Genomic DNA, 26,484 nt, shown 5'->3' on the forward strand with positions numbered 1-26,484 from the left:
AATTTCTATTTTTTTTAAAAAGGGATTTTAAATTAAATGTTTCAATTTAATCATAGATATATATATATTTTTTTATTATGAATAAAAACATATAACTATATTTATGAAATGTTTTTTTAATTATGATATTGAAACGAAGTCGCTTTTTTAGTATGAACATATTTTTAAAGTATGATTCAAAAATATAATTGTTTACGTTTTTAAATATTTAAATATAAAAAAAAAAAGAAAAAAAAAAAAAGAGAATAAGAAAAAAAAAAAAAAAATTGGGGTAAATATAAAAAAATTTCTTTAGAATTTTGATAAAAGCAGAAAAAAAAAAAAAACCTCCCTAAAAAGATGGTAAGAAAGAATGCATTTTATTTACCGGCATTATTTTTAGGTGGAGCATCTTTGAGTCACTACTTTGCATCAAAAGAGCTGGATGAAATAGAAAAGGAAGCTAAAAAGACAATTTGGGGATTTTCAACTGGTTTAGTAATTGGCCTTGTAGTAGGTATTTGTATTGGGACTAACTATTATTATATATTTAATAAAATATTTTCAATTTTTGATTATTTTATAAGAGATTCCGAAGAAAAAAGTGATTAACAAGTAGTTGTATATTTTAAAAAATAAAATTCATATATATATTAATTCCCGTAATCAGAATAAAGATAAGTTAAAAAACCAAAATATTACACATAAAGTTATGCAAGTATGGCTCTAAATAAAAAAATAAAATTAATTTTGCAGAATATATCCGTTATAAAATATTTTAATTTACATAGAAAAATAAAAATAAAATAAACACAAATATGTATATTTATATATGCATATATATTTTTAAAACATCGCAACATAAAGTTGATATAAATGTAAATTTTTTTTTTATTTTAATTTTTCATATTAGATATCTTTTTAATAGAATTAAAATATTTTGAAAAAAATATACATATATATATAAAAAAATTATTAATATTTTAATTAATAATTAATCTCCATAAGTTTTTTTACTTTATGATTTAAAAATAGGTTATGTAATTTCGTTTGTCTATGAATTTTTTAACATGCTTCTTATTAAATCATAGAGTTACAATAAAATAATATTAAAAAAAAACTTAATTTTTATTTGTTTTTTGAAATACAATTATTCTAAAAAATTGTGCAATATTATATAAGAAAAGAAAGGAATAAAATATTTTATGGCTATAATTTTTTTATAAGAGATATAACAAATATATAATTTGCAAAAAAAAAAAAAAAAATATACAAGTTATAAATTTATAAAGTATAATTTATCCTTTTATGCTTATTTATTTTAATACAAAAATATATAATGTATGGAAAAATAAGTTTCTAGTTACCCCTAAATGGATAAAAATACTAAAAATTTAGGAAGAGGAAAAAAAAAATATATATATATATATATAATATAAATGTTTTTTTGATATATATTTTGGATTTTTAATTTATTCATAATATACTTCATATATCCAATTAAATGTGAAAAAATATTTGGTATTGAATAATTCAATGTTTTTTTTTTGAAATGCATTTAAAAAAAATAAGAAGAAATTTTGAAATTTCACTTCTGAATTATTAAAAATGTGAAATGTTGTATATAAAAATTTAAATTAATCATAAATATGTTTCTTTTCATTCAATATATAAATTTTTCATTGACAATATATATATATATATGTGTATAAAAAAGAATTTAAAAAAAATTTTAGGAGTAAGAAAAAAAATTATAAATAAAAATAACAAATATATATTAAACAAAGAAAATATTTTTTTAATTGAAATATTAATTTGAAATTTAATAGAACAAAGCATACTTTTTATTTTCTTAGTTGTATTTTTAATTAAAAAAAGTGAAAATGAAAAGAGAAAAAAAAAAACCTGCAATATATGGAAGAAATATATCCACTCCAAAAAAAAGAAGTAGAAAAGTTAAACTTCATCTTTTTTATCTTTCAGTAATTTTTGTTTTTTTTATTTTAGTAATTGCTGTATACATTTATCTAATGCCAGGTAAAATAAATAGACATAAATAAATAATAAACCATTAGGAAATTAATATTAAATATATGTTGAATTTTTTTTTATTTTATTTTTTATTCATTTTTGTTTGTACTAAAATGAAGATACAGATATATATATAATATATGTCTGCTTTCATAAATTAAAATACATAAAAATATTTTTATAATATAAATTGTTAAACTAAAAGAATGTGAAGTAAAATATTGTAAAAAAAATTATATATCAGTCCATTAATATTTTTCAAATTAAACTTATAGGTTTAAATGTAGAAAGCAAAAATAGATTAAAAATTTTAATTCCTAAAAGCTTTAAGGATTTGAAAAATTTAAGTAATAAAGAGAAAGTAAAGATTTTATATGATTCGTTAGTTTTATATAAGAGTGAGCATGGTTTTGTTTTATTAATACTGTTATCATTGTTTTATATTTTTTATCAATCATTTCCGTTATTTTTATGGTGGATGACTGGAACGGCTAGTATTATAACAATATTGATTGGAGCTTTTTACAATTATTTATTTTCCATCCTTTACTGTTCCATTTTATCAACCATTTCACCTGTAATTGCTTATGTAATTTTTAAATATTATGGGAAGACAGTTATAGAACATTTTTTTAAGAATTCTCTTATAAAGTTTAATGCACAAATAAAAAAAAGAGTGAAAAATAAAATTGATTTATTTTTTTATATAGCAATACTAAGATTAACTCCTATATTTCCAAATGCTTTAATTAACATACTTGGGGCTTCTTTATCACTTCCTATCCTTCCCTTTTTTGTAGGTACATATATTGGACTTTTACCTAATACTGTAATATTAGGTATTTTAATAAAATATATAAAAAATGCACTTCCCGTTTTTTTTCATGAAATTATTTTTTTAAACACATTATTGCTATTTTTGACGTTATAATTTTTAGTATAATTGTTTCTAGCATTTTTATTATATATATTTTTACTTTTAGTTTCATTAGGACAAGCTATAAATAGGTTATCATCAGTAAATATGAAGCAGCAATTTTATGTACCATTAATTTTTATAATATTGTTATTGCTTTTTCAAAAAATAATGAGGAATAAATATAAAGAGATAAGTCTTTAATTCAAATAATTAACAAATTTAGAAAAATATTAAGAAATGATAAAATATTATTCTTATTAATTTAATAAAATAAACTTCAGAATAGTATATTACTATATATTTTTAAGTTTTACATTTTTTTATTTTTTTAATTATACTATATATTTTTTTATCATTTGTTCTTACAACGAGTTGCTAAGCAATATTTTCATATATTTATATTAATATATACCTTTTTTTGTGTTTTTTAGAATATATTATTTCAGAATTAAATTATTTTGTTAATTTTTATATTTTTTAAAATATTTCTTTTATTTGTCGTTTTATACATAAATTTTTTTTTTTTTGTTATTTGAAACAAAATTTTTTTCCTCTTTTTTTTTTTTCTATTATATCCATTGATATTTTAAAATCAAATAAAAATAAAAGATAAAATTTTTACGTCATAAAAATTAATAATTATAAAAAATTTGTTAAAGATAGAATATTTAAAAATTATATATTTTCTACATATTTAATTTTTTTTCTGTATCTAACGAAACACCGCCTTTTCATTGTGTATATTTAATTATTCACATTATAAAGTTTTTAATTTTTCATTTTTCTTAAATCTTTTAACTAACATTAATTTTTCTATTTTTATTCTTTTAAGCTAATCTCAAGTAAAACTAAATATAATTCGACAAGAAATATATTTTTTTAATAATCTTGAATTATTTAATAATTCCATTTAATAATTTATAAAATTTTTGTTAACAAAAAAAAAAAAAAAACGCTATTTTTATTTTATTTATAAAAAGAAATGTAATGAATTATATATATCATAAAAATTTTCCGAATTAAAGTCTTTTTTTTTTTGTGTGAAATTATATTTTAATATAAATCTGTGTATAATTTTTTTTTTTTAAATTAAATTATTGTGTTTTATTTTTTGCTTAAGAAACATTATTATTTTTTCATATATGCTTCATATAATTAAATAAAAATGGAACATTTTTAATATTTTAATTACATTTAATTTAAATTATCAATTTTAATTATTTTTTTTTATTTTACTTGTTTATAAAATTTGAATAAACTTATTTTTTTAAGAACTATTTTAGTTTTTTGAAACAGTTAAATATACAAAATTCATTAACTATTTTATAATTTTACTAAGTATTAAAAATAAAATGTAATTAATATATATGGGAATATATGACAAATGAATAAAAGTATATATTAAAATTTAAATTATTTTAAATTTAAAAAAAAAAAAATTTATTCTACATTGAAAAAATAAAATAAAATAATAAACAATGGAAGGAAATAAAATATTACAAAACGAAATAGTTAATGGAGATGATGAAGCAAAAGTAATAAATGATGAAGAAAATGAAAAAGAAAAAGAAAAATTAGAATTGAAAGAAGTAGAAACAGAAATTGGGAAGGAAGAAGAATATAAGCATATTGAACAAGAAGAAATAAAAAAACAAGAACAAATGAAGGAAATATATCAAACAGAAGATGAAGAAGATGAAGAAAACGAAAATGTAAAAGATATTCTGCTCAAAAAAAAAAGGAAAAAAGGCCAGTTTAAATCATCATATATAGATACTGAAGCTCAAGAAAATGAAGAAGATGATGAAGATATAGAATATAGAGAAAATAGAAAAATAAAGAAACATGGGCAAAAAAAAAGAAAATTAACAACAAATAAATATATATCAACCTTCCTAGATACTGAAGCTCAAGTAGGGGATGATGAAGAAGAAGAGGATTATGCAAGTTCCTATATTGATGAATTTGAGGAAGCAAAAAAATTAGAAAAAAAAAAAATGTATGAAACTCGCTTAAAAAGTGGAACAAATCATTTAGCTCAAGCGATAAATAAATTATCACAAAGATATGAAAATGAAAAGGAAATAAAAGAGGATACATTAACTGATGGAGAAACATTAACAGAAGAAGAAATGTCAGGTGAGGAATATTTTGATGAAGGAGAATGTTTAAGTACTTTTGATAGCCCCAAAATGTGGTTAATAAAGCTATTTAAGAATAATATAGAAAGAAATTTAGCAATTAGTATTTACTATAAATATATGAAACTAAAAGATAATGACTTTAATATTAAGGGAATATACGTTTCTGATAATTTAAAAGGTTATATATATATAGAAGCGGATAGTTTATATATGTTAAAAAGATTTTTATTAGGATTTAAATATATTAATTTAAATGAAATATCTATTGTGCCTGTTCAAGAATTAACTTCAATATTTGCTATGTGCCATTCTAAGGTTATTATACCTAAGGTAAATGAATATGTAAGAATAAAAAGAGGAGTTTATATGAATGATATAGGTCAAATATTTGAAGTACATGAAAAAGGAATATATGCAATAGTTCGATTAATACCAAGGATATCCTATGATAAATATAATAATTTTAAAAAGGATAGTTACAATAATATATCTTCTGTAAATAGAGTGAGTTCTATGTTAGATGAAAATAATAAAAATGATTCTTTTTATTTGAATGACAAATTAGATATAAACAAAAATACAAATTTCTCCAAATCTCAAAATGAAAATATTATAAATGAGAAGAGTGATATATTAGATGAAGCTTTACAGTTTAGGAGAAAAAAAAAAAAGGAAAGACCTCTTAAAAAGTTTTTTGATCGAGAAGAAATTGAACAAATAGGAGGTGTTATTGAACATGGCCCATATCCTAGAACTATCAAGTATCAAAATAATATATTTGAAGAAAATGGATATTTATTAAAGAAAATGAATATAAAATATTTAATTAGTGAAAATGCCAATATAACATTAACAGAAATAAGGGATTTTAATAAAAATAATACCAACGAAGAAGATATAAATTTACACCTTAGTAAAGCTTTCATAAATAAAAATTCTTTACATTTATTTAAAAAAGATGAAAGAGTAAAAATAATGAAAGGGGAGCTATATAATTTAATAGGAACAATAACAGCTATTAATGATAATGTACTAACAGTAAATCCAGATAATTTAGCAAAAGAGTTTAAGTTTTTACCAAGTGATGTTACAAAATATTTTAACGAAGGAGATAATGTAACAGTAATAAATGGATTACATAAGGGAAAAAGTGGATTGATATCTTTATTAGATTATAAAGAAAATGTCGCACTTATATTTTCCCCTTCATTAAACACAGAATTGAGATCATCTATACAAGATTTAACTTTGTCTACCAATAACAGTGAAGGATTAGGTGGTGTTAATACACTAAATGGATTTTCAATAGGGGACTTAATTGAATTAAGTGATAGACAAATAGGAGTTTTAACTTATATAGATAAAAATAAGCATATTCGTGTATTAACAAATAATAATAAAATATTACATACTACTATAGGTGCAATAACATCTAAAAGATCAGCTATAGGTCAAGTTTGTAAAGATGAGAATAACAATGTGATTCAAGCTAAAGATACTATACAAATAATTAGGGGGATTCATAAAAATAAAGTAGCTGTAGTTAATTATATATGGAAAAATAAAATTTTTGCAAAAATAAATAGAAAGATTGAAGACAATGGTTTTGTTGTTGTTGACTGTGAAAATTGTGTTTTGTCAGGTAATAGAAATGAGAAGAAAAAAATAATAACACATAATAATTTATTTAGAAATAATAATTTTTTTAAAAAAAATAACTTTCAATCATTTATTGGAAAAACTGTTAAAATATTAACGGGAGTTTATAAGGGACTATTGGGGGATGTTATTGACGCAGAAAGAGATGAATTTACTTTACTTTTAAAAATAAAACCTAAAACTGTAAGGCAAAAAAGAATAGAATGCGCCATTGCTGATGCTTATAAGGATCAAAACATATTTGATGAAAAATCTTATGGAAATGAAGCTATAATTGGTACTAAAAAAGGTCTAGAAAAGATAGAAAAAAACCAAAGGTCGGAAAAAAAAATATATGATTCATATTACAATGATAACCAAAAAAGAAGTTCGGACAGAAGGAAAAATGATTTTAGTGTAAGATATGAAGAAAAGTACTTTAGTTATAACAAACACAAAGAAAAGGATTTTAATTATGATAATGAGAAAAAAAAAAATTATGAAATTAATAAAAGTAAAAATAATAAAAATTATGTAGAAGATTGGAATTATGAAAATGATAAACATAATGTGAATTCGACTATGTCTAATCGTAAAAATGAAAGTATATATGATAAGGAAGATAATGATGCATCATATAGTAAAAATTATAATAATAACTACAATAAACATAGTGGTAATTCGAAGAAATTTTATAAAAGAAATGAAGAAGATCGTTATAAAAAAAATAAAAATGAAGAAAATAAAAAATATAATAAAAAAAAGGATCACATAAATGAGGAATATAACTTAAAATACGAAGAAGATAAAAGTTATGTTTGTAATTTTGATGAGGAAATTAAAAAAGAGGTTAAAAAGGAATTAAAACAAGAAGATGAAAAAAAAAAGGTAAAAAATGCACAAAATAGCGAAAGAAAAGAAGAGATTAACAAACAACATAGTATAGTAGATGATAATGAAAATAATCAAAAAGATCCTATATGGTTAATTGAAGGAGTAATGGTAAAAGTAATTACACCAGGGCAATTTTTTAATGAAATAGGAAGAATTATGAATATAACAAAAAAGAATTCTTATATTATTTTAAAAATACAAACAGAAAAAACATCCTTTAGTATAGTTTCTGATGCAGTTGTTCCTTTAAAACCAGAGAAAAAAAATGATCAAGTTATAATTGTAGATAAAGGAAAAACAATAGAAGGATTAATAATAGATATTCAAAATAAGGAAGTTCAGGTTAATACAATACATGGAAATATAACATCTCATTTACAAAATATGTTTTTATATAAGAAATATTTTTCATAATTTACTTTATATATATAAGAATATACAAATAAGTAAAAAATTAAAGTTTCTTACAATTACAGAATATTAAAATTGTTTTTAAGAATAAATTACATGTATATATATATTTGCAATAATAGAATTATTTGCAACAAACGAAAAACAAAATAGGTTTTTATGTAAATATATATATATACATTTATTAACCTCATTATTTAAATAGATAAAAACTTATTTTAAAATATTCTTTTATATATTTATTTTTTATGTAATGTAATCTTGAATATTCATTTGAATATATATAATAGTATAATGAAATGTTAAAACCTAACTTTTATAAAATATTTGAGGATATAATATACTAGAATTATTAAAATATATAAATATTAAAAAAATAATTTTTTTTTAATATAAAGAGGATTCGAATGCTTATTAAATTGGTGAAAGTAATATAATAAAATTGGTTATTTTAATATTAAATTATTTAAAATAATATAAAATCATTATAACATGTATTATTTTAAAAGCTTTGAAGTTTATTTAAATTAAATACTAACTATAGAATTGTAAAAAATGAAAAAAAATATTCAATATAGAAAATAAAAAATTATTTAAGAAAATGTGTTTTATATTTATGGAATTTTACACTTAAATTATTTTTACGCATTATATACAGTACATATTATGCTATGTATTACTCATATATATTTTGTTTGCAGTTTTTTTGAAAAATAAATTTGTTAAATTATTTATTTATCTTTTTTTTTTTTTTTTGCATAGTTATATTAATTTATGTTCTAGTAATTTTATAGTTCAGGCGTGTTTAGCGCATTTACATATATACATAAATATATGTTTTTTTTCAGTCAGTAATTTATTTTAATTTGTTTTTTATAAAATTTAAAACTTTTTGAACAATATTATCTGGTGTGATGCATAAATGTTCCCATATTTTATTTTTGGGTGCTGAATAGCCAAATTGATTAATGCCTATATAAACATTAAAATAGGTGTCGAATCCATGAGTAGAAGCAGGTTCAATATAAAATCTGACTACATCAGGATTATGATGCATCATAATAGAATTTTGATATTCTTCTGTCTGCTTTTTAAATAGTGTCCATGATGGAAAGCTAACAATTCGAACGTTTAAATTATGTTCAGTTTTTAAAATGTTTTTAGCATCAAAGCATAATTGTAGTTCTGATCCGCATCCACTTAAAATAACTTTTTGGCTTTTTGAATCATCGAAATCTTCTAAAATGTATGCTCCTTTTAACACATTTTCTACTGATGTGTTCTTTAAGTGTGGTACTTTATTTCTACATAATGCAATAACTGTTGGGGTATTAGGATTTCTAAAATGACACAAATAGGATCCTGATACTTCATTTCCATCTGCCGGTCTTATTATATTTAAATTTGGTGTAGATCTGAGTAGTGACAATACTTCAATTGGCTGATGTGTTGGACCATCTTCTCCTAATTCAATGGAATCGTGAGTAGCTATACATAAAATATGGTAATTAGATAAAGCAGCTAACCTTAAAGCACCGAAAGCATAGGTATAAAAGTTTAGGAAAGTGCCACAATAAGGTTGAAATCCTCCATAGGAATAAATACCGTTTGTTATAGCAACCATTCCATGCTCTCTTACTCCGTACCTTATATATTTATTTCCATGAAAATTTCTGTTAATATCTTTTTCTTCTTTTAATGATGTACAATTAGATTCTGATAAATCAGCACTTCCTCCTATTAATTCGGGCAATATTTTATTTAGACAATTTAAAACAACACCTGATAAATTTCTTGTTGCACTTGGGGGGTCTTTAGGTGTATACCTTGGCAATACTTCTTGCCAATTATGAGGTAAATCTTGTTGGAATCTTCTCAAAATTTCTTGTCCTATTTCAGGAAATTGTAAAGTAAAATCTTCGAACATTTTTCTCCATTTCATATAATTTTCTTTTTTCTTTTCTATTACATTTTTATAGAAATTTCTTACCTCATCTGTAATATGAAACTTTTTTTCAGGATCTAAACCAAAAAATTTTTTGGCATTTTTTAAATCTTCTTCGTTAAGTGCTAAACCATGAGATTTGCATGTTCCTTGCACTTTGGTTCCAAAACCGCAAATTGTTTTAACTATTATTAGTGAAGGTTGTTTTAAATTTTTTTTAGATTCTTCAATTTCAAACAATATTTTTTTAAAATCCATATTTCCATCTTCTACTCTTCTAACTTCCCAATTTAGAGCTTCAAATTTCTTTCCAATATCTTCGGTAAAGGATAAATCTGTGTTCCCATCAATAGTAATTTTATTATCATCATATAGAAGGATTAACCTTCCTAATCCCAAGTGACCAGCTAAAGAAGCGGCTTCACAAAATACTCCTTCTTGCATGCATCCATCTCCACATATACAATAAACATAATTATCAAAAATTTTATGATCCTTTGTGTTATATTTGTCTGCTAAATTATGGGCAGCAATGGCCATTCCAACAGCATTAGAAGCCCCTTGGCCCAACGGTCCTGTAGTTACTTCTACTCCTTTGGTAATATGATTTTCTGGATGGCCGGGGGTTAAACTTCCTAGTTGTCGAAAATTTTTTAAATCTTCTATAGTTAAACCTTGCTCTGTTAAATACAGCATAGTGTACAGTAATGCACTAGCATGACCATTGGATAAAACAAACCTGTCTCTATTTATCCATTTTGTATCTTCATTATAATAATTCATTACATAAGCCCATAAAACGTGAGCTATGGGAGCACAACCAATAGGAGCTCCTTGATGTCCGCTATTCGCTTGTAATGGCATTTCTGCCGATAGCATACGGATTTCATTAATACATTTTATATCTATTTCTTTGCTCATATTGATTATATTATAATTTTATATTATTTTAATAAATATATAAGATGGAATGCAAATGAAAAATATGTTATTTTTTTTTTTTTTTTTTTTTCAAAATAGAGAAATAATTGTAACTTTAAAATTAAAATTTTAAAAAAAAATTCAAATTTAAATAAAATGAAATAATAATTATATATATATGCATATATTAGGCAAATGTTTCTACAGTTTTAAAAAAAAAATGTAAATAATCGTATATGTTTTTAGCTTTATATCTTATATCTTCATATGTATTACTCTGCAATTCTCTAAAAAAAAAATTTTAAATAATATAAAATATTTTTTATATTTTTATTTTTTTTTTTTTTTATTTTTTTTTAATAAAGGTTGTAATTGTTTGCTATGCCATAAATGTATAATAGAAATATTTATAAATAGTATTTTTACACATTTCTTAAAAAAAAAAATATATATAACGATAAAAAAAAGTTATAAAATTTTTATAATTTATACATATTTTTTTGGCTCATTTTAAATATATCAAAAGTAAGAAAAAAGACTTATATTTAGTAAATTGGAAAAAAATAATTATGAATATATAAAAATTAACATACAAAATATTAAAAGAAATTACAATAAACTAATTAAATCGTGGTTTTCATGAACACATACTGTAAGTAATATATGTAGCTAGATACACATAAATTAAATATTTATATTATTACATTTTTATTTTGTTTCCATATACAATTGCATGTTTAAACATTTGATTTTGCTTCAGTGATTCATCACTTGATAAACATTTATATAAAATATTACTGTATTTTTCTTTGGAGCAATTTATTTCTATTATACTGGATTGAGAAAAGAATAAAAAAATTTCTATTTCTATTTCAATATATATATATATATACATATAGTATTTTTTTTTTTTTTAAATAATATTACTGAGTAATGTTATATTCTCCCATTATAGATTTCTTACGCTGACTTGATAAGTAAAATTTTATTTTATGGATGCTCGATAAGGTGTAAAATGTTCAATTTTTTTTCTTTTTGTATATATATATAAGAAATAAACTCATATATATATAGTTTTTAATTGAAAATATAAATATTTAACTTTAAAAAAAAAAAAAAAATAAATGTACTATGATACTTCTAATGTTTATGTATATATACATTTAATTAAACTCAAATTTACGTGCTTTTTAATAGCCATAATTTATTTATTAACTTAATGATTTTTTCTTTTTAATATCTTTTATAAAATAAAAAAAGATATGTATCCTTTAAAAAATTTCTAATCTAAAATAATTAATATTTTGATATTTTTTTTTTTTTTTTTTGAAATAAAAAATACTAAAATTTAACAACGCACAATATTTGTGATTCATTGTATATTTAATATTTTATTTTTTTATATTACACGTGTAATATATTTATATAGTTATATATTTCTTAAATTGCAAATATTCAAAATAATTAAAATGTTTTATATTTTTTCAAAACAAAAAGAAAAACATTAAATATAATAAACTAGAAAATGTTCAGTTTTAACAATTAAGCATTAACAAGAAAAAAAAAAAAAACAAAAGCAAATTAGAAAAAAAAATTATTTTACAACAATTTAAATCCAAATATTAAGGTAAAATAAATAAAAAAATTAATAAAATACAGAAAAAAAAATGACAGATTACTATTATATTTACTCATATTTCTCATTAAAAAGAAATATAAATTTTCATTCATTTAAAGAATTCAGAAAATTATTAAGAAATAAGCCAAATTGATTTTAATAAGCATTTAAAATGAGTAAAAATAAGTATTATCAAAAGAAAATATTAAAATAAAAAAAAAAAAATTACGTTCTATTTTTTTTCTTCATCATTAACATAAATTCGTTAAAATCGATCTATAGAAAAAAAAAAAAAAAAATACAATTTTAACATTGAATGCCTTTGAAAAGGTTCATAAAATAATATTACTTATGCATAAAAAATATACAACATATATATATATATGTATATATTTTTTACTTCTCCATCTCCATTTAAATCAATTTCTTGAAGTAAAGAATCAATAGCTTTATCTACTAATGAGTTTTTAACATCTGATTTTCCAAAAATTTTTTTTAATTCTTCGACACTTATTTTCCCATTTCCATCAATATCAAATACTTTAAAAGGAATTAAACAAATTTCTTCTCTTAAATAAGTTCTTTTATCTATCGTAGCTGCCAGAAAATCTAAAGTAAAAATATAAAAAAATTAAAGAAAAACATTACATTATTAAAAATATATCATTAAAAACTAATAAATATATAATAAAAAATGCAATATTAAATAATAAAACTACGTAGTAAAGAGAGAACATATATTAAATAATAGTAAAAGTAAATATTTATGAAGAAAATAAAAATTCACATCATAATTATTTATAGTCTCTTACCGGTGTAGTGAATTTGTCCTGATCCATTCGAATCAATGTCTTTAAGTATTTGATTAATATCAGGAGGTATTTTCTGATATCCAATTTTTTTTAATCCATCTAGAATTTCTTGAGATGACAAAGTACCACTATTATCAACATCAAGAGCGATAAAAATATTTCTTAAGTTATTAATTTCTACATCACATAAATGTTGAGCAATAATGGTTAAAGCAGCTTTTTTCAATTCATTTTCTTTTTTGAAATTTTTTAGGTTATTTAATAAGCTAGATGATAATGCAATATTTTTTTTGCTTTTTGCCATTTGAGTAATCCATGGATGATTTAGAGCTTCTTCAATAGTACACCTTTCATCAGGATTATATCTTAACAAGTTTCGTATCAAATCCTTTGCATCTGAAGATATACTACCCCAATCATTTTCATAAAAACAAAATTCACCTTGCTTTACTTTTTTTAAAACTTCATTATCTGTATCTCCATAAAAAGGAGGATATCCACATAATAATGTATACATAATAATACCACTTGACCATATGTCACATTTTTTATCATATTTTCCTTCTAACACTTGTGGTGCAACATAATAAGGTGTTCCTGCTTTTGTTGTAGTAAATTCTCCTTCATATAATTTTTTACTTAAACCAAAGTCAATAATTTTTAATAAACTATCCTTGCTTTCATTTTGAAATAAAAAATTTTCTGGCTTTAAATCACGATGGACTATATTTAAAGAATGTAAATAAAATATAGCAGAAAAAATTTGTTTCATTATTGTTGCAGCATTTTTTTCTGTAAAGGAACCTTGCTCAATTATGCTATCGAATAATTCTTTTCCTGAACATAATTCCATTATTAAAAATATAAAATTATCATCTTCAAACGTTTCATATAATTTTACTATATTAGGATGATCTAATTTTTTCATTATTTCAATTTCTTGAAAAAATCTATTTATATTTTTTAATCTATCTTTTTTCTCCCCTTTTATTGCGTAATATTGTTTAGTTGTTTTGTTTATTCCTTTATATACACATCCATATGTTCCCTGCCCCAACTTTTTATCAATTACATATTTATCTTCTAATTTTCCTGCATGAGATAATATAAAATTTGCTCTTTCAAATGTTGAACCTCCTCTTGAGCTACCATTTATATTATTATTATTTTCCTTAGCTAAGATTTCATTCTTTTCTTTAGATTTCTTATTTATGAAGTTATATTTTCTTCTTAATTTATTTATGAATATTAAATTTCCCATAATATCCTTTTTTTTTTTAAGTAAATCTTTAAATTTTTTATTTTTAATATTATTTTTATTTTATTTAAAAAATTTTTTGTGTCGTCTTTCACTGAAGGAACTCATTTGTGCCTTTCCTTTTTTTTTTTTTTCTTTTAATAAAAGTCTTTTATTGTAAAAAAAAAGTTCGAATGATAAATTGCTCATGTTGTTTATTTGGAATAAAACTTAAAATTATCAAAAAATGAAATAAATATGTTATAAGAAAAATAAGATATATTTTATCTTTTTTTTAATTATGTAAAAAAGTGAAATTTAATCTTATTGTACTCATTGTAAAGCTAAAAAAAAGGAAAAAAAATATTAAAAATGTAGTAGATTAAATAATTTTTATTGTATTCCTGAAGTTTTTTTAGAATATATAAAAAAATAACAATATAAGATAAAAAAAAATTTATATTAGAAAAAAGAAAAAATACTTCATTATGTATATATTTAAAAAAAAAAAAATTAAGTTCTTAAACACACTATATTAAAAAAATGCTAAAAAATTTTTGCACACAAAAAATAAAAAGGCAAATATATGTAATTTTTAGTTATAATGTAAGGATAAAAAGAAAAATACTATTTTATGATTACATTTTATACTCCTGATTAAGTTAGATGTTTGTAAAAATAAAATAAATTTTAAGGTATTTATTTAATTTTTATAAATTGATATGAGCAATTGGGAAACTATTTTTATTTTAAAATAATATTACATATGAATAAAGTAAAAGATCTAATGTAATTGTAATTTTTGTTATAAATGATTAAATTAAAAAATTTCACATATCAAAGTATTTTATTAAAAATTAATTTATTATTATTAATATTTCATTTATCAAACATAATTTATTTCAATATGAAAAAAGGAAAAAAAATTCATATTTTTTTTTGTATTTTTATTTTTTTTTAAAATAAGTCAAGTGCCATATATGTTCAAAAATTTTCAAATTTGTTTTAATTTTTTTATGGCATTTTTATTTGTAATTGAAGCAACAAACTTTTTTAATACTACTTTAAAGTTTTATTAAGAGACGAAAAAAACTAGTAATAAATTTTACTCAAATACGAATAAAACCTAAAATATTTGTAAAAATCATTAAGATTATTTTACTTTGAATTCTTCAATAGCTATACACAATAAAAGTAAATAAGGATAAATTGAGTGCAATCAATAATATACATTAATAAAAAATAGATTAAAATCAAAATTAAAAATTCTTTTAAAATCAAAAATATAAATTGTCTTAAAATGTAAAATATTGAGATATCAATATAGTAAAATTTGTAGAAGTCTTAAATAAATAAGAAGAAATAGTTTAAAAACCCATATAAACTTCTTTTAATATATATAAAGAGAAAAAAGAGAAGTACATAAATACAGAAGTTATAGAATCATAAGAAATAAAAAAATATTACACAAATAGAATGTAATTCATTAATATATTTTTTTATTTAATTTATGAAATATTTAATTATGAAATGCTATATAAAAATTTCTTTCTTATTTTCATTTTACGTAAGGGTGTAAAACAAATGAAAATATGCTTTTAATATATTAAAAACAGCAATTTTTGCTATAAGTTTAATTAATGAAAAATATTAATGATTTATTTATATATTATTCTATACCATATTTTACAAAAAAAATTGTAATATAATAAAATATTATGTAAATATCTGTCAACAATTTTTCTTTTGTGTAAATGAGGTAAATGAATATATAAAATTTCTCTTTTTTTTTTTTTTTGTTGATTTATTTAAAAAAAAAATAATAATAAAAAACATAAAATTTGTATACAAAATTAATGGTTTTTAAACCTTAAAAAATTTAATAAAATAGGAGAAAAAACTTATATTTATAATTTTATAAAAATTAAAATGCAGGAAAATACAATTGTACAGTATATTTTAATAAATAAGGAAATATTAGATAAAAAATGGCCATTAGGATCTATTATAGCTCAAGCCTGTCATGCATGGTAAACTATTTAGAATTTTATATACATTTTTATATATGTAGTTCAAAAGTTGTTTTATTCTTATAAGTTTCATGTTTTCACTATTCCCCTTCTGTATGTATTACTTAAAAAATGTATACAAAATATAAATATTAGAAAGTTCATAGTTATTAAAATATATATATATATATATATATTTATAACTTTGTTTTTAATAGTGTAGCAGTGATAGCAGAAAATATTAATGATAATATAGTTAAAGAATATGTATCATCAGAAAATATAAATAATATGCATAAAGTTGTACTAAAAGTAGATGACACTGAGGAACTTAAAAAATTATCAAGTATCTTAGATAAGGAATCCTTCAAATATAAAATGTGGATTGAACAGCCAGAAAACATTTTGACTGCTTTGGCTTTAAAACCTTATTATAAGAATACAATAAAAGATTACTTCAGAAAATATCAGCTTTTAAAAAAATTATAAATGATACATCCATACTTTATTTTTTATTTTTATAAAATATAATTTGAGAAATAGTGGATATGTAAAATTATTTTCTTATAACCATAATTCATGCACATTTTTTTTTTTCAACATTAAATTAATTTATATGTGTATTTTTTAAAAATTCGATATACGAATAAAAAAATTTTTTAACTAATTAAATTTTTAAAGTCTTTATTAATGGCTTCTAGTGAAGCCTTAAAAAAATTTGTGTCTAATATAAAACACTAAATAAATATGTATAAAACGAATGCTAATAAAAAATAAAGGGAACATGCATAAGTATATATCAATTAAAATAAATCAATAACTAAACTTATATTTTTTTATATTACTGATTAACTTAACTGATTTATGATCTTTCACCACGAATACGTCTAGCTAATTGAATATCTTTTGGCATGATAGTAACTCTCTTAGCATGAATAGCACATAAGTTAGTATCTTCAAAAAGTCCAACTAAGTATGCTTCTGCAGCTTCTTGAAGTGCCATAACTGCTGATGATTGAAATCTTAAATCAGTTTTATAATCTTGAGCAATTTCTCTCACTAATCTTTGAAATGGCAATTTTCTAATTAATAAGTCTGTTGATTTTTGATATCTTCTAATTTCTCTTAATGCTACAGTTCCTGGTCTATATCTGTGTGGCTTTTTAATACCAGCAGAAATAGGAGCTGATTTTCTTGCAGCTTTTGAGGCTAGTTGCTTTCTTGGGGCTTTACCAGCAGTTGATTTTCTTGCTGTTTGTTTAGTTCGTGCCATTTTTACTGTATAATTTTATGGTGTATAATAAATACTGTGTGTATTTTATTACAATAAAAAAAAAAAAAATTTTTTTTTTTATATATATGACTAAGTTATGTAAATGTATAAGAAAAAAAATGTTTTTTGCAATAGTGATAATTTATATGTTTAACTAATTCTTAATAAGAATAATTTTAAAGATATTTTATTTTTTGAATATATTTTATGTTATAAAATATTATTTTAACATGTTTGTGCTTTTTTTTTTTATATGTTTCAAATTTTCATTAAATTAATTTTGACAAAAAAAAAATTTTTTTTTTTTTTCTTTGCTATAATAAGAAAAGCTACAAGTTTGCATAAAAAAAAATTATGATCATGCATAAAAAAAAAAAATATACATATAAAAAATATCAATTTTAATTGCAAAATAACATGTGCATATAAAAAAAAAAAAAATATATATTTTTATGACTTATTATTAAATAATCAATGCACTACTTCGTATCTTTTGCATTTTTTTCATCATATATATCTTTATTCCATTGCGTTTATATATATATTTTGAATTATTTTCTTAAATAAATGAAGTGAAATGCTCTTACCATATATATATAAACGATAAAAAAAAAAATAAAAATCGAATTTATTAAAAGTATCTTTCAATTATATATATATGATATATAGTTTTTTTATCATTAATAGTGCAATATAATTGCACATAGATGTGTTTATTATTTATATAAAATAAAAAAAAAATTATTTTAATATTTTATATATAAATATATAAATTTTTGAATTTAATATTTTGATAATACAAATTTAAAAAAGTAAAAAAATGAAGAAATATTCAAATATTATTAAAATTTGAAGCATTCAATTCTCTTTTATCATTTTTTTTTACATTGATCAAAAATGCTAAATATTATATTGTATGCATTTAACATAGTTTTACATTTTTTACTCTCCTATTATTTAGAATATTTTGGTATACATTTGATGAAATAATACATCAAAAAATTGCACTACATTAATTTTTATTTTTCAAGAGACGTAAATAATATTTCATGCAAAAAATTTATATATTTTTTTTTTTTTAAACTAGACATATCAATAAGGTTAATTTTTTTATATTTTTAATATATATATATATATATATTATAAAAAAATGTAAAAATGAATTAATGGATATTAAATCTAAAAAATATAATATTTTTAAATTTAATGAGAAGTGAAAAAGAATTGTTAATGGATAAATTAAGAAAGTTTACATAAATGTGAAAATTATTAACATTAGCTTCATTTCCTTTTTTTTAAAAAGATTTTTGTTATTGATCACAAAAAAAGTTCATTAAAAAAATCATCTTATATGGTAAAAAAAAAAAAAAAAAAGAGATTAATTTATTTTTTTAATAAGAGAAAAAATTGACCAGTTTATGTTATTATGTTTTTGTTTTATTTATATATGAAGTTGAACATCTTAGCTTGAAGGAATGTTATAAAATATGATATTTAGTAAATAAATAAAATGATTTTTATTTTTTATTTTTTTGTCTATAAATTTAAACCATTTTATCTTTTTATCAGCTTCATAAAAATAATGTTTGCTTCTTTAACTAAAATAGAAATAAAAAATTATGATGTAAATGTATATATTTAAAAAAAATAGGTATTTTAGTATGGAATTAAAAAAAAAAAAAAATATATAGTGTATATTGTAAGCTTACAATGTGCGAATATATAAATAATTTAACACTTTAATTGTAAAAAATTTTTTGAAAAATCAATTTTTACTATTATATTTTTCATTAACTACAAATGTGAATTGGAATAGTACTTGATAGATATTTAATTAAAAAATAAGTTATTTATTAAGATTATTTGATTTAATCCTATTTTCTTTAATGCTTTTTTATGATTTTTTTTGTTCATTAAAGTAAAAAATTGGTAAATTCACGTGATTGTAAATAACGGTACTAAATATTCTTAAAGTTAGGAAATATTGAATGAAATGAACTATTTAAGTGTTTATTATTCTTATAATTTGGATTTAGCATGAAGTTCATGTAAATCATATTTTTAGTATATTATAATTACATTCTGAGAGTCCAACTGTTTTTTTAATATAATAAATTAAAAAAATAAATAAACTAATGTAATATAATTTTAATAATAAAGCATTGTAAAGAAATAGAACATAACGTAATCGTTAGAATTCATTTTCTTTGTCAATAATTATTTTGTATTTAATCCTAGTTTTACATAATATATCAAAAACTTATTATCTATAATACATATATGCATTATTTAGGATGAAAAATAATTCATTTAAAATTTAGTCCAAAAAATATCAATAAAAATATGAAATAATAAAAAATATAAATTTTTAATAAATGTAAACGATATTCTCTTTTTAGTTATAGCTTGATTAAAAAATTATATAAGCATGTTTCATAAAATTTTAATTATTTATGAATTATATGTATTATGCTCATTCAAATTCAAGGGGAAATGCCGTATTTTTAGTTTATACTGATTAATTTAACTTTATTTGAAAATTTTTATATTAATAAAAATTATAAGAACTAAATTTATACATGTAATATTTTTGAATTTATGAAAATTAAAAATAATATAAAGATAATATTATCTATTTAATAAAGGCTTAATAAAAGGAAAAACATAAATATATTTTATTTAAAAAGAAAAAAAATTAATCTTTAAAGAATAATATATTTTTAGTATATGTTTCTTTTTCATAAAAAAGGAGAAAAAAACAAATTATACAAAATACAATTTGTATTAAAACAAAAATTTACAATTTTATGCTAAATATAAAATTGTATTATAATACTAGTAATGTTGTAAAGGTATAAATATATATATATATTAATTAAAAGGATATTATATATTATGAATTAACAAAAAAATTGTAGTTTTTTAAAAAATTTAGAGTAATAATTAATAAATAATGTAACGTTTTGTAATATATATATTTTTTTACAAAATTATACTATTTTTTAGTTTTTTTCTCATACAAAAAGTAAAAAAAAGTTATTTAAAAAAAGAAATATTAATGCTCAAATTTTATATTATGCATAGCATTTCAACTAATGATAGTCAATTTTCAAATATAAAAAATGAAACTTTTAAACGTGAATTTTATTTATCATCTATAGCTTTTGAAGTAAAAAGAAAAATTATAACATTAAAATTTAAAGAGTTTTTGAAATATAGAAATGAATAATATAAATATTTTCTACTAAATATACAATATTGCACTATTCATTTTATCGATATAAAAATAAAATAAAATAAAATAAAATAAAATAATTTGAAATACATATATTTTTTTCTGATTTTGCAAAATAAATAAGATACTTTTCATAAAAATTTTAAAAGTAAATAACTTTATAAATATGAATGAGTATTAACTTTTTTGAAAGTATTTTATTTTATTTTATTTTTTTTATTTGAATAAAATTTTTGTAATTCATTACATTTACATCCTATGAGAAAATTTATAAAATATTTATGATTATTTATTTTTAAAAATTATAAATATATATATATATATAACTATCTTTTAAATATAGTTATGTGTGTTTTTTTTTTTTTAAAGATAATACTTATGTAATTATATTTTAATGTTAATTGTGTATATATAAATTTTTTTTTGTTTAGATAATTCAAATTATATGATAAATAATAGAGTGTATTATAGTAATTTAAAACTTGTTGTAAATAAGGGAGAAGAAGAAGAAAAGGAAGAAGTAGAAAATGCAAATAATGTAATTTATGTGGGTAATATAGATAAATACATAGAAGATAATAATATTTTAAAAATATTAGAAGTATTTGGTGATATTTATAAATGGCACAGACAACGTAATCCTTCAACAAATGAATTAATGCCATTCGGTTTTTGCGAATATAGTGATATATATGGTGTTTATTTATGTGTAAATATCTTAGATAATATAAAATTAGCTAATAAGAATTTAAAAGTAAACTGCAATGATAATTTAAAAAAAAGATTTGAAAGAATTGTTGATATACTATATGAAAAAAAACAGAAAGCAATAGATAAACAAAATGAGTTATTAAATGAAGAAGATATGAAAAATCAAATATTAAATGATATAAAAAATGATATAAAAAATAAAAAAAATGATGTTTTAGTATATATTGAACACATTAATAATGAATATGAAGAAAAAAAAAAAAAAGATGAAGCAATACAAAATAATACAACAGAAGATGAAAAAAATTTAGATAGTGAAGAAAAAGATAAAAGAGAAAAAGAGGAAGAAAATTTGAATATAAATAATATGAAGTTAAACCCTGAACAAGATAATAAAAATTTTATAAATAGCTTACCTTCTTCGAATATTGAAGAATTAAATACTAACGATAAAAAAAAAATAAATAATGTAGAAAATAATGAAAATCATGATATTTTAGGAGTTGAAAAAAAAAATAGTTTTGTAATAGATAATCCAAATAATCAACAAATAAATAATAGAAATCCTTTTAAAAGAAATGCTTCTGACAATAATAATGAAGAAATATTAAAAGAAAAAGAAAAAGAAGAAATCAAATATTTAAGTAAAGATTATAAAGTAAACTGGAGGGAAAAAGAAAGGATTCAAAGAATAGAAAATAAAGAAAAAGATTTAGAAAAGGATTTTTATAAAAGAGAAAAAGAATGGTTAGAATTAGAAGAGCAAATCAAAAAAGATACATACAAGGAATGGAATAAATTAATGTTAGTAAAAAAGAAGGATATTGCTAGGCTTATAGAATTAGATTTAAAAGGGGAATATGAAAATTCAAATATATCAAGTTCAAAAAAAAGAGAAATAAGAAATTCAAAAAGAGGAAAAGAAAAGGAATTAGATGAACTCGATAGGTTAAATGAATTAAAAGAAATAGAAGAAATGAAGGAAAAAGAAAAATTAAAAGATGAAGAAAAACTTATTAATGATAATATTCAAAATTCTATAGAACAAGAAGATGTACAAGATAAAGAACAAACAATAGAGGAAAGTAAAAAAGAAGAAAATAATGAAACTAAAGAGAATTTTAATACAGAAAAACAGAAAGATATAGATGAAGGGATAGAACTTGATAATGAAGAAAATAGAAATAATGTAGTATCAGAACATTCAAAGAATAACATTGTATATGATTTTAATATTAACTCTGATAAAGATAACGAAGTAAAATACGAAAAAAGAAATTTTGAACATTATGAAAATCTAAAAAATAAGGATAACAATTTTGATAATAGCGAAAATTATTCATTTAATGAATATAATGAGAACGAAAATATAAAGAAGGAAAAAGAAAACAATTTTGAGTGGATGAATTATAATAATAACATGGGTCCTGGTGTAGATTGCATTCAAAACAATATAAATATTCAAAATAGTGAAAATATTTTGTCTTATCGAGAAAACAATTGTGATGTAATATATAAATCTGAAAATAAAGGAATTGAAGTTTTAAATAAAATGTGTAATGAAAATGATACAAATAAAAATAATATAAATGAAAGTGATTCGAATAATATGAATGAAAATAAAGAAAATGAAAACAATACAAATAAAAGAAAAATGATAAGTTTAGAACATATAAATATAAAAGTAAATGATAAAAAAAAAAAAATGATTGATTCTGAAAATTTAAATAAAATAAATAATCCTGTATTAATGAACGTGTTTAATACTAATGATGAAGATGAATTTTTTACTAAAAACCATCAGCCATTATCCAAATTAGATAAACATTTAGATAAAAAAAACCAAGAAGAAGAAAAAATTAAAGCAATAGAAATAATTGAAAATTCGAAAAAAATATTAGAAAAAGTACCATCGACAGAGGAAGAAATCTTTAACTTTCATATTGAATGGAATATATTAAATCTAAAAGATAATATAGGTGTGAAATTAAAGCCTTGGATATATAAAAAAATAACTGAATATATAGGAAAGGATGAAAAAGAAATTATTGAAGAAATTAGTAATTATTTTGTTCAGCAAATTTTAAAGGAAACATCACCAAAAGATATGCTCGTCGAAGCTGAAAAATTTTTAGATTCCGATGGAAAGAAATTTATTTTAAATATGTATAGGCTTATTATATTTGAACAGCTTAAAATAAAAAATAACCTATAAAGAAAAAAATTTATTTTAAATATGTATATATATTTTTTCTTTTTTTTTTTTAATTTAAAAATTCTTTACATAAAAAAAAGGTATTATTTGCTTATTAAAATGACTGTTTTTATGTTTATTCTGATCGTATATATATTGTACTTTTCTGCTATTGTAATGATATTTTTATTTATTTAGTATATGCTAATTTTTTTCCTTTTTTTTTTTTTTCATGTTCTAATTTTACTAAATATATACATATATATTTTTATTTAATCTAAAAGTTATATTGAAACTTTCAATATTTTATAATTAAAATAAATTTTTGTGTTTAAAATAAATTATTTTAAAAAAATTGGATTTTCATCATTATAAAGTCTTTATTATTTCAATTAAAAATTCATTATTTTTTTTTATTTGGATCATGTATTTTAGAGTACAATTCTACTTTTATTATATTTTTCCATTTGATTTTTTTTAAATAGCAAATATACTGTTTACATACTTATATTTAATAAAATTAAAAAAAGTTCATTTAATCCAAAAAAAAAAATTTTTAACAATACAAAAAATAGAAAAGAAATAAATAAAAAGATGAAAAAAATAAAATAATTTTTTAAAAATTAAAATTCATACACGTGATTGAAAATCCTTTAAATTTATAAAAAAATACTTGCATTAAATTTGCAAATGTCATTGAGAATTTCGATAAATTTAAAATATAATGAAATTTAATTACAAATAATAGAATAAATATATATAAAGTTAATGTTTATTTAATTTTGTTATATGTTTAAATTTATTACATATTTTATTTTGTTTAATTTTAAGCATATCCTTTTTTTTTCTTTTTAAATTATATTTATATATTAATATATATAATTTTTAGTTTCCATAGAAATATAGTTTTAAAAGTATGTCAGAAAAAATGTTAATAAAATGAATACTAAAAATGTCACAAGAGAAGAAAAAAAGAAAGAAATAGAATTAAATGAGGCAAGAAAAGCTGGTAATATATGCATTAAATGGAAAAGTATATTTTTTTATGTATTTATTTTTATTTTAAAATGTTTATATAGGTAAAGTTGAAGCTTTAAAAGATGAAGAAGGAAATGAAATAAATCCGCATATGCCTCAATACATTATTAAAGCTCCTTGGTATTTAAACCAAACCAAACCAGGTTAAAAGAAAAGTATAATTTAATAAAGAGAATAAATAAACACAAAATATTAAAATATATTTAACTCGTGGGATATATATATATGTACATATTTGTTATACGTAAATATATTGATTTTAAATGTGATATTTATATTAAAGAAGAATTACTCTAAATGATATTTGTAAATTTAAATGTTTATAAATTTTGATAGGGTTAAAACATCAAAGATACAAAGGAACAGAAAAAGTCAAAATAGAAGAGGAAAGAAATAAAAAAATTTTTATAAAAAATAAAAAAGTTCAGGAGTTTTGTAAAAATTGTGGTAGTGCAGCTCATAAAGAAAAATATTGCTTAGAAAGGACTAGAAAGAGAAAAATAAATTTTATGAAAAAAGATAATGATGATTTCATATGCGTTACACAAGATTTAGGCTATGATGGTAACAGAGATAGATGGGTAGGTTATAGCTCAGATAATTTTGAAAATATATATAAAGAATATGAAAAGATAGTTGAGGAAAAAAAAAAAAGAAAAGCAGAAGAGTTAAAAAAAAAATATGAAAAAAAATCCATAAAAAAAAAAAAAAATTTAGATGAAAATGATAATAATAAAGATGATAGATCAAGTAGTGAAAGTGAGACTTTAGAAAAGTGTGATGAAGATGATTTAAAAGAGGATTTACTAGAAACTTCAGCAATTAACGCTATTAATAAAAATGAGAAAAGTAGAAACGTAGCAAGAAATTTAAGAATTAGAGAAGATACAGCAAAATATTTGTATAATTTAAGTTTAAACTCTGCTTTTTATGATCCCAAAAGTAGAAGTATGAGAGAAGATCCTTTTGCCAACATATCAAAAAATTTAGGTGAAGAAAACAATTATTATAAAGGAGAAAATTATTATAATAATACAGATGAAGCAATTGAATCAAAAAAGTTAGAAATCTTTGCTTGGGAAACATATAAAAGAGGTGAAAATGTCCATTTTAATGCACAGCCAACTCAGCTTGAAATGTTGTATAAAGAATTTTTAGAAAAAAAAAAAAAATTGATAAAAAAAAAGCAAGAAGATATATTAAAAACTTATAAATGTGAAAATTTATCAAAAGAAGCAAATGATGAAGAACTAATTCACTCAGAAATTTATACAGAATATAAACCAGCTGACCAAATTGATGCTAAGAAAAAAAAAATTAAAGTGTTAAGTAAATATGAAGAAGACACTTATGTATTTGATCATTCTTCAGTTTTTGGTAGTTACTATGATAAAGAAAAAAGGAAGTGGGGATATAAATGTTGCCTATCTACAAATAAATTTGAAAAATGTCTTCTTACATAATTATAATTATCC

At 19.7% G+C, this 26,484-nt stretch overlaps 10 protein-coding genes across 10 annotated transcripts; 6 read left to right on the top strand and 4 right to left on the bottom strand.

Annotated features, from left to right (window-relative positions):
- Positions 1-339: 339 nt before the first annotated feature.
- On the top strand, positions 340-591 carry SDH3 (succinate dehydrogenase subunit 3, putative; the record flags this gene model as incomplete). Its single annotated transcript, XM_028677658.1, has 1 exon — positions 340-591. One exon carries the CDS (start codon positions 340-342, stop codon positions 589-591), a length of 252 nt encoding a protein of 83 aa, XP_028534025.1.
- A 1,271-nt stretch (positions 592-1,862) lies between these two features.
- PRELSG_1137300 (SNARE associated Golgi protein, putative) lies at positions 1,863-3,130 on the top strand (the record flags this gene model as incomplete). Its single annotated transcript, XM_028677659.1, has 3 exons — positions 1,863-2,016; positions 2,286-2,849; positions 2,994-3,130. The coding sequence occupies 3 exons, from the start codon at positions 1,863-1,865 to the stop codon at positions 3,128-3,130; spliced, it is 855 nt and encodes a 284-aa protein (XP_028534026.1).
- A 1,277-nt stretch (positions 3,131-4,407) lies between these two features.
- SPT5 (transcription elongation factor SPT5, putative) lies at positions 4,408-8,019 on the top strand (the record flags this gene model as incomplete). Its single annotated transcript, XM_028677660.1, has 1 exon — positions 4,408-8,019. One exon carries the CDS (start codon positions 4,408-4,410, stop codon positions 8,017-8,019), a length of 3,612 nt encoding a protein of 1,203 aa, XP_028534027.1.
- Positions 8,020-8,872: 853 nt separating this feature from the next.
- TK (transketolase, putative) lies at positions 8,873-10,882 on the bottom strand (the record flags this gene model as incomplete). Its single annotated transcript, XM_028677661.1, has 1 exon — positions 8,873-10,882. The coding sequence occupies one exon, from the start codon at positions 10,880-10,882 to the stop codon at positions 8,873-8,875; it is 2,010 nt and encodes a 669-aa protein (XP_028534028.1).
- A 187-nt stretch (positions 10,883-11,069) lies between these two features.
- PRELSG_1137600 (conserved Plasmodium protein, unknown function) lies at positions 11,070-11,832 on the bottom strand (the record flags this gene model as incomplete). The annotated part of the gene is made up of 3 exons (XM_028677662.1): positions 11,070-11,169; positions 11,587-11,715; positions 11,810-11,832. 3 exons carry the CDS (start codon positions 11,830-11,832, stop codon positions 11,070-11,072), a joined length of 252 nt encoding a protein of 83 aa, XP_028534029.1.
- Positions 11,833-12,725: 893 nt separating this feature from the next.
- Positions 12,726-14,573, bottom strand: CDPK2 (calcium-dependent protein kinase 2, putative; the record flags this gene model as incomplete). Its single annotated transcript, XM_028677663.1, has 3 exons — positions 12,726-12,776; positions 12,901-13,109; positions 13,313-14,573. 3 exons carry the CDS (start codon positions 14,571-14,573, stop codon positions 12,726-12,728), a joined length of 1,521 nt encoding a protein of 506 aa, XP_028534030.1.
- Positions 14,574-16,478: 1,905 nt separating this feature from the next.
- PRELSG_1137800 (peptidyl-tRNA hydrolase PTRHD1, putative) lies at positions 16,479-17,047 on the top strand (the record flags this gene model as incomplete). The annotated part of the gene is made up of 2 exons (XM_028677664.1): positions 16,479-16,579; positions 16,777-17,047. 2 exons carry the CDS (start codon positions 16,479-16,481, stop codon positions 17,045-17,047), a joined length of 372 nt encoding a protein of 123 aa, XP_028534031.1.
- A 373-nt stretch (positions 17,048-17,420) lies between these two features.
- H3 (histone H3, putative) lies at positions 17,421-17,831 on the bottom strand (the record flags this gene model as incomplete). Its single annotated transcript, XM_028677665.1, has 1 exon — positions 17,421-17,831. The coding sequence occupies one exon, from the start codon at positions 17,829-17,831 to the stop codon at positions 17,421-17,423; it is 411 nt and encodes a 136-aa protein (XP_028534032.1).
- Positions 17,832-21,511: 3,680 nt separating this feature from the next.
- PRELSG_1138000 (conserved Plasmodium protein, unknown function) lies at positions 21,512-23,992 on the top strand (the record flags this gene model as incomplete). The annotated part of the gene is made up of 1 exon (XM_028677666.1): positions 21,512-23,992. One exon carries the CDS (start codon positions 21,512-21,514, stop codon positions 23,990-23,992), a length of 2,481 nt encoding a protein of 826 aa, XP_028534033.1.
- A 918-nt stretch (positions 23,993-24,910) lies between these two features.
- SLU7 (pre-mRNA-splicing factor SLU7, putative) lies at positions 24,911-26,472 on the top strand (the record flags this gene model as incomplete). Its single annotated transcript, XM_028677669.1, has 3 exons — positions 24,911-24,980; positions 25,051-25,152; positions 25,346-26,472. 3 exons carry the CDS (start codon positions 24,911-24,913, stop codon positions 26,470-26,472), a joined length of 1,299 nt encoding a protein of 432 aa, XP_028534034.1.
- Between the last annotated feature and the right edge of the window lie 12 nt (positions 26,473-26,484).

This window comes from Plasmodium relictum, assembly GCF_900005765.1.
Source record: "Plasmodium relictum strain SGS1 genome assembly, chromosome: 11".
NCBI lineage: Eukaryota > Apicomplexa > Aconoidasida > Haemosporida > Plasmodiidae > Plasmodium > Plasmodium relictum.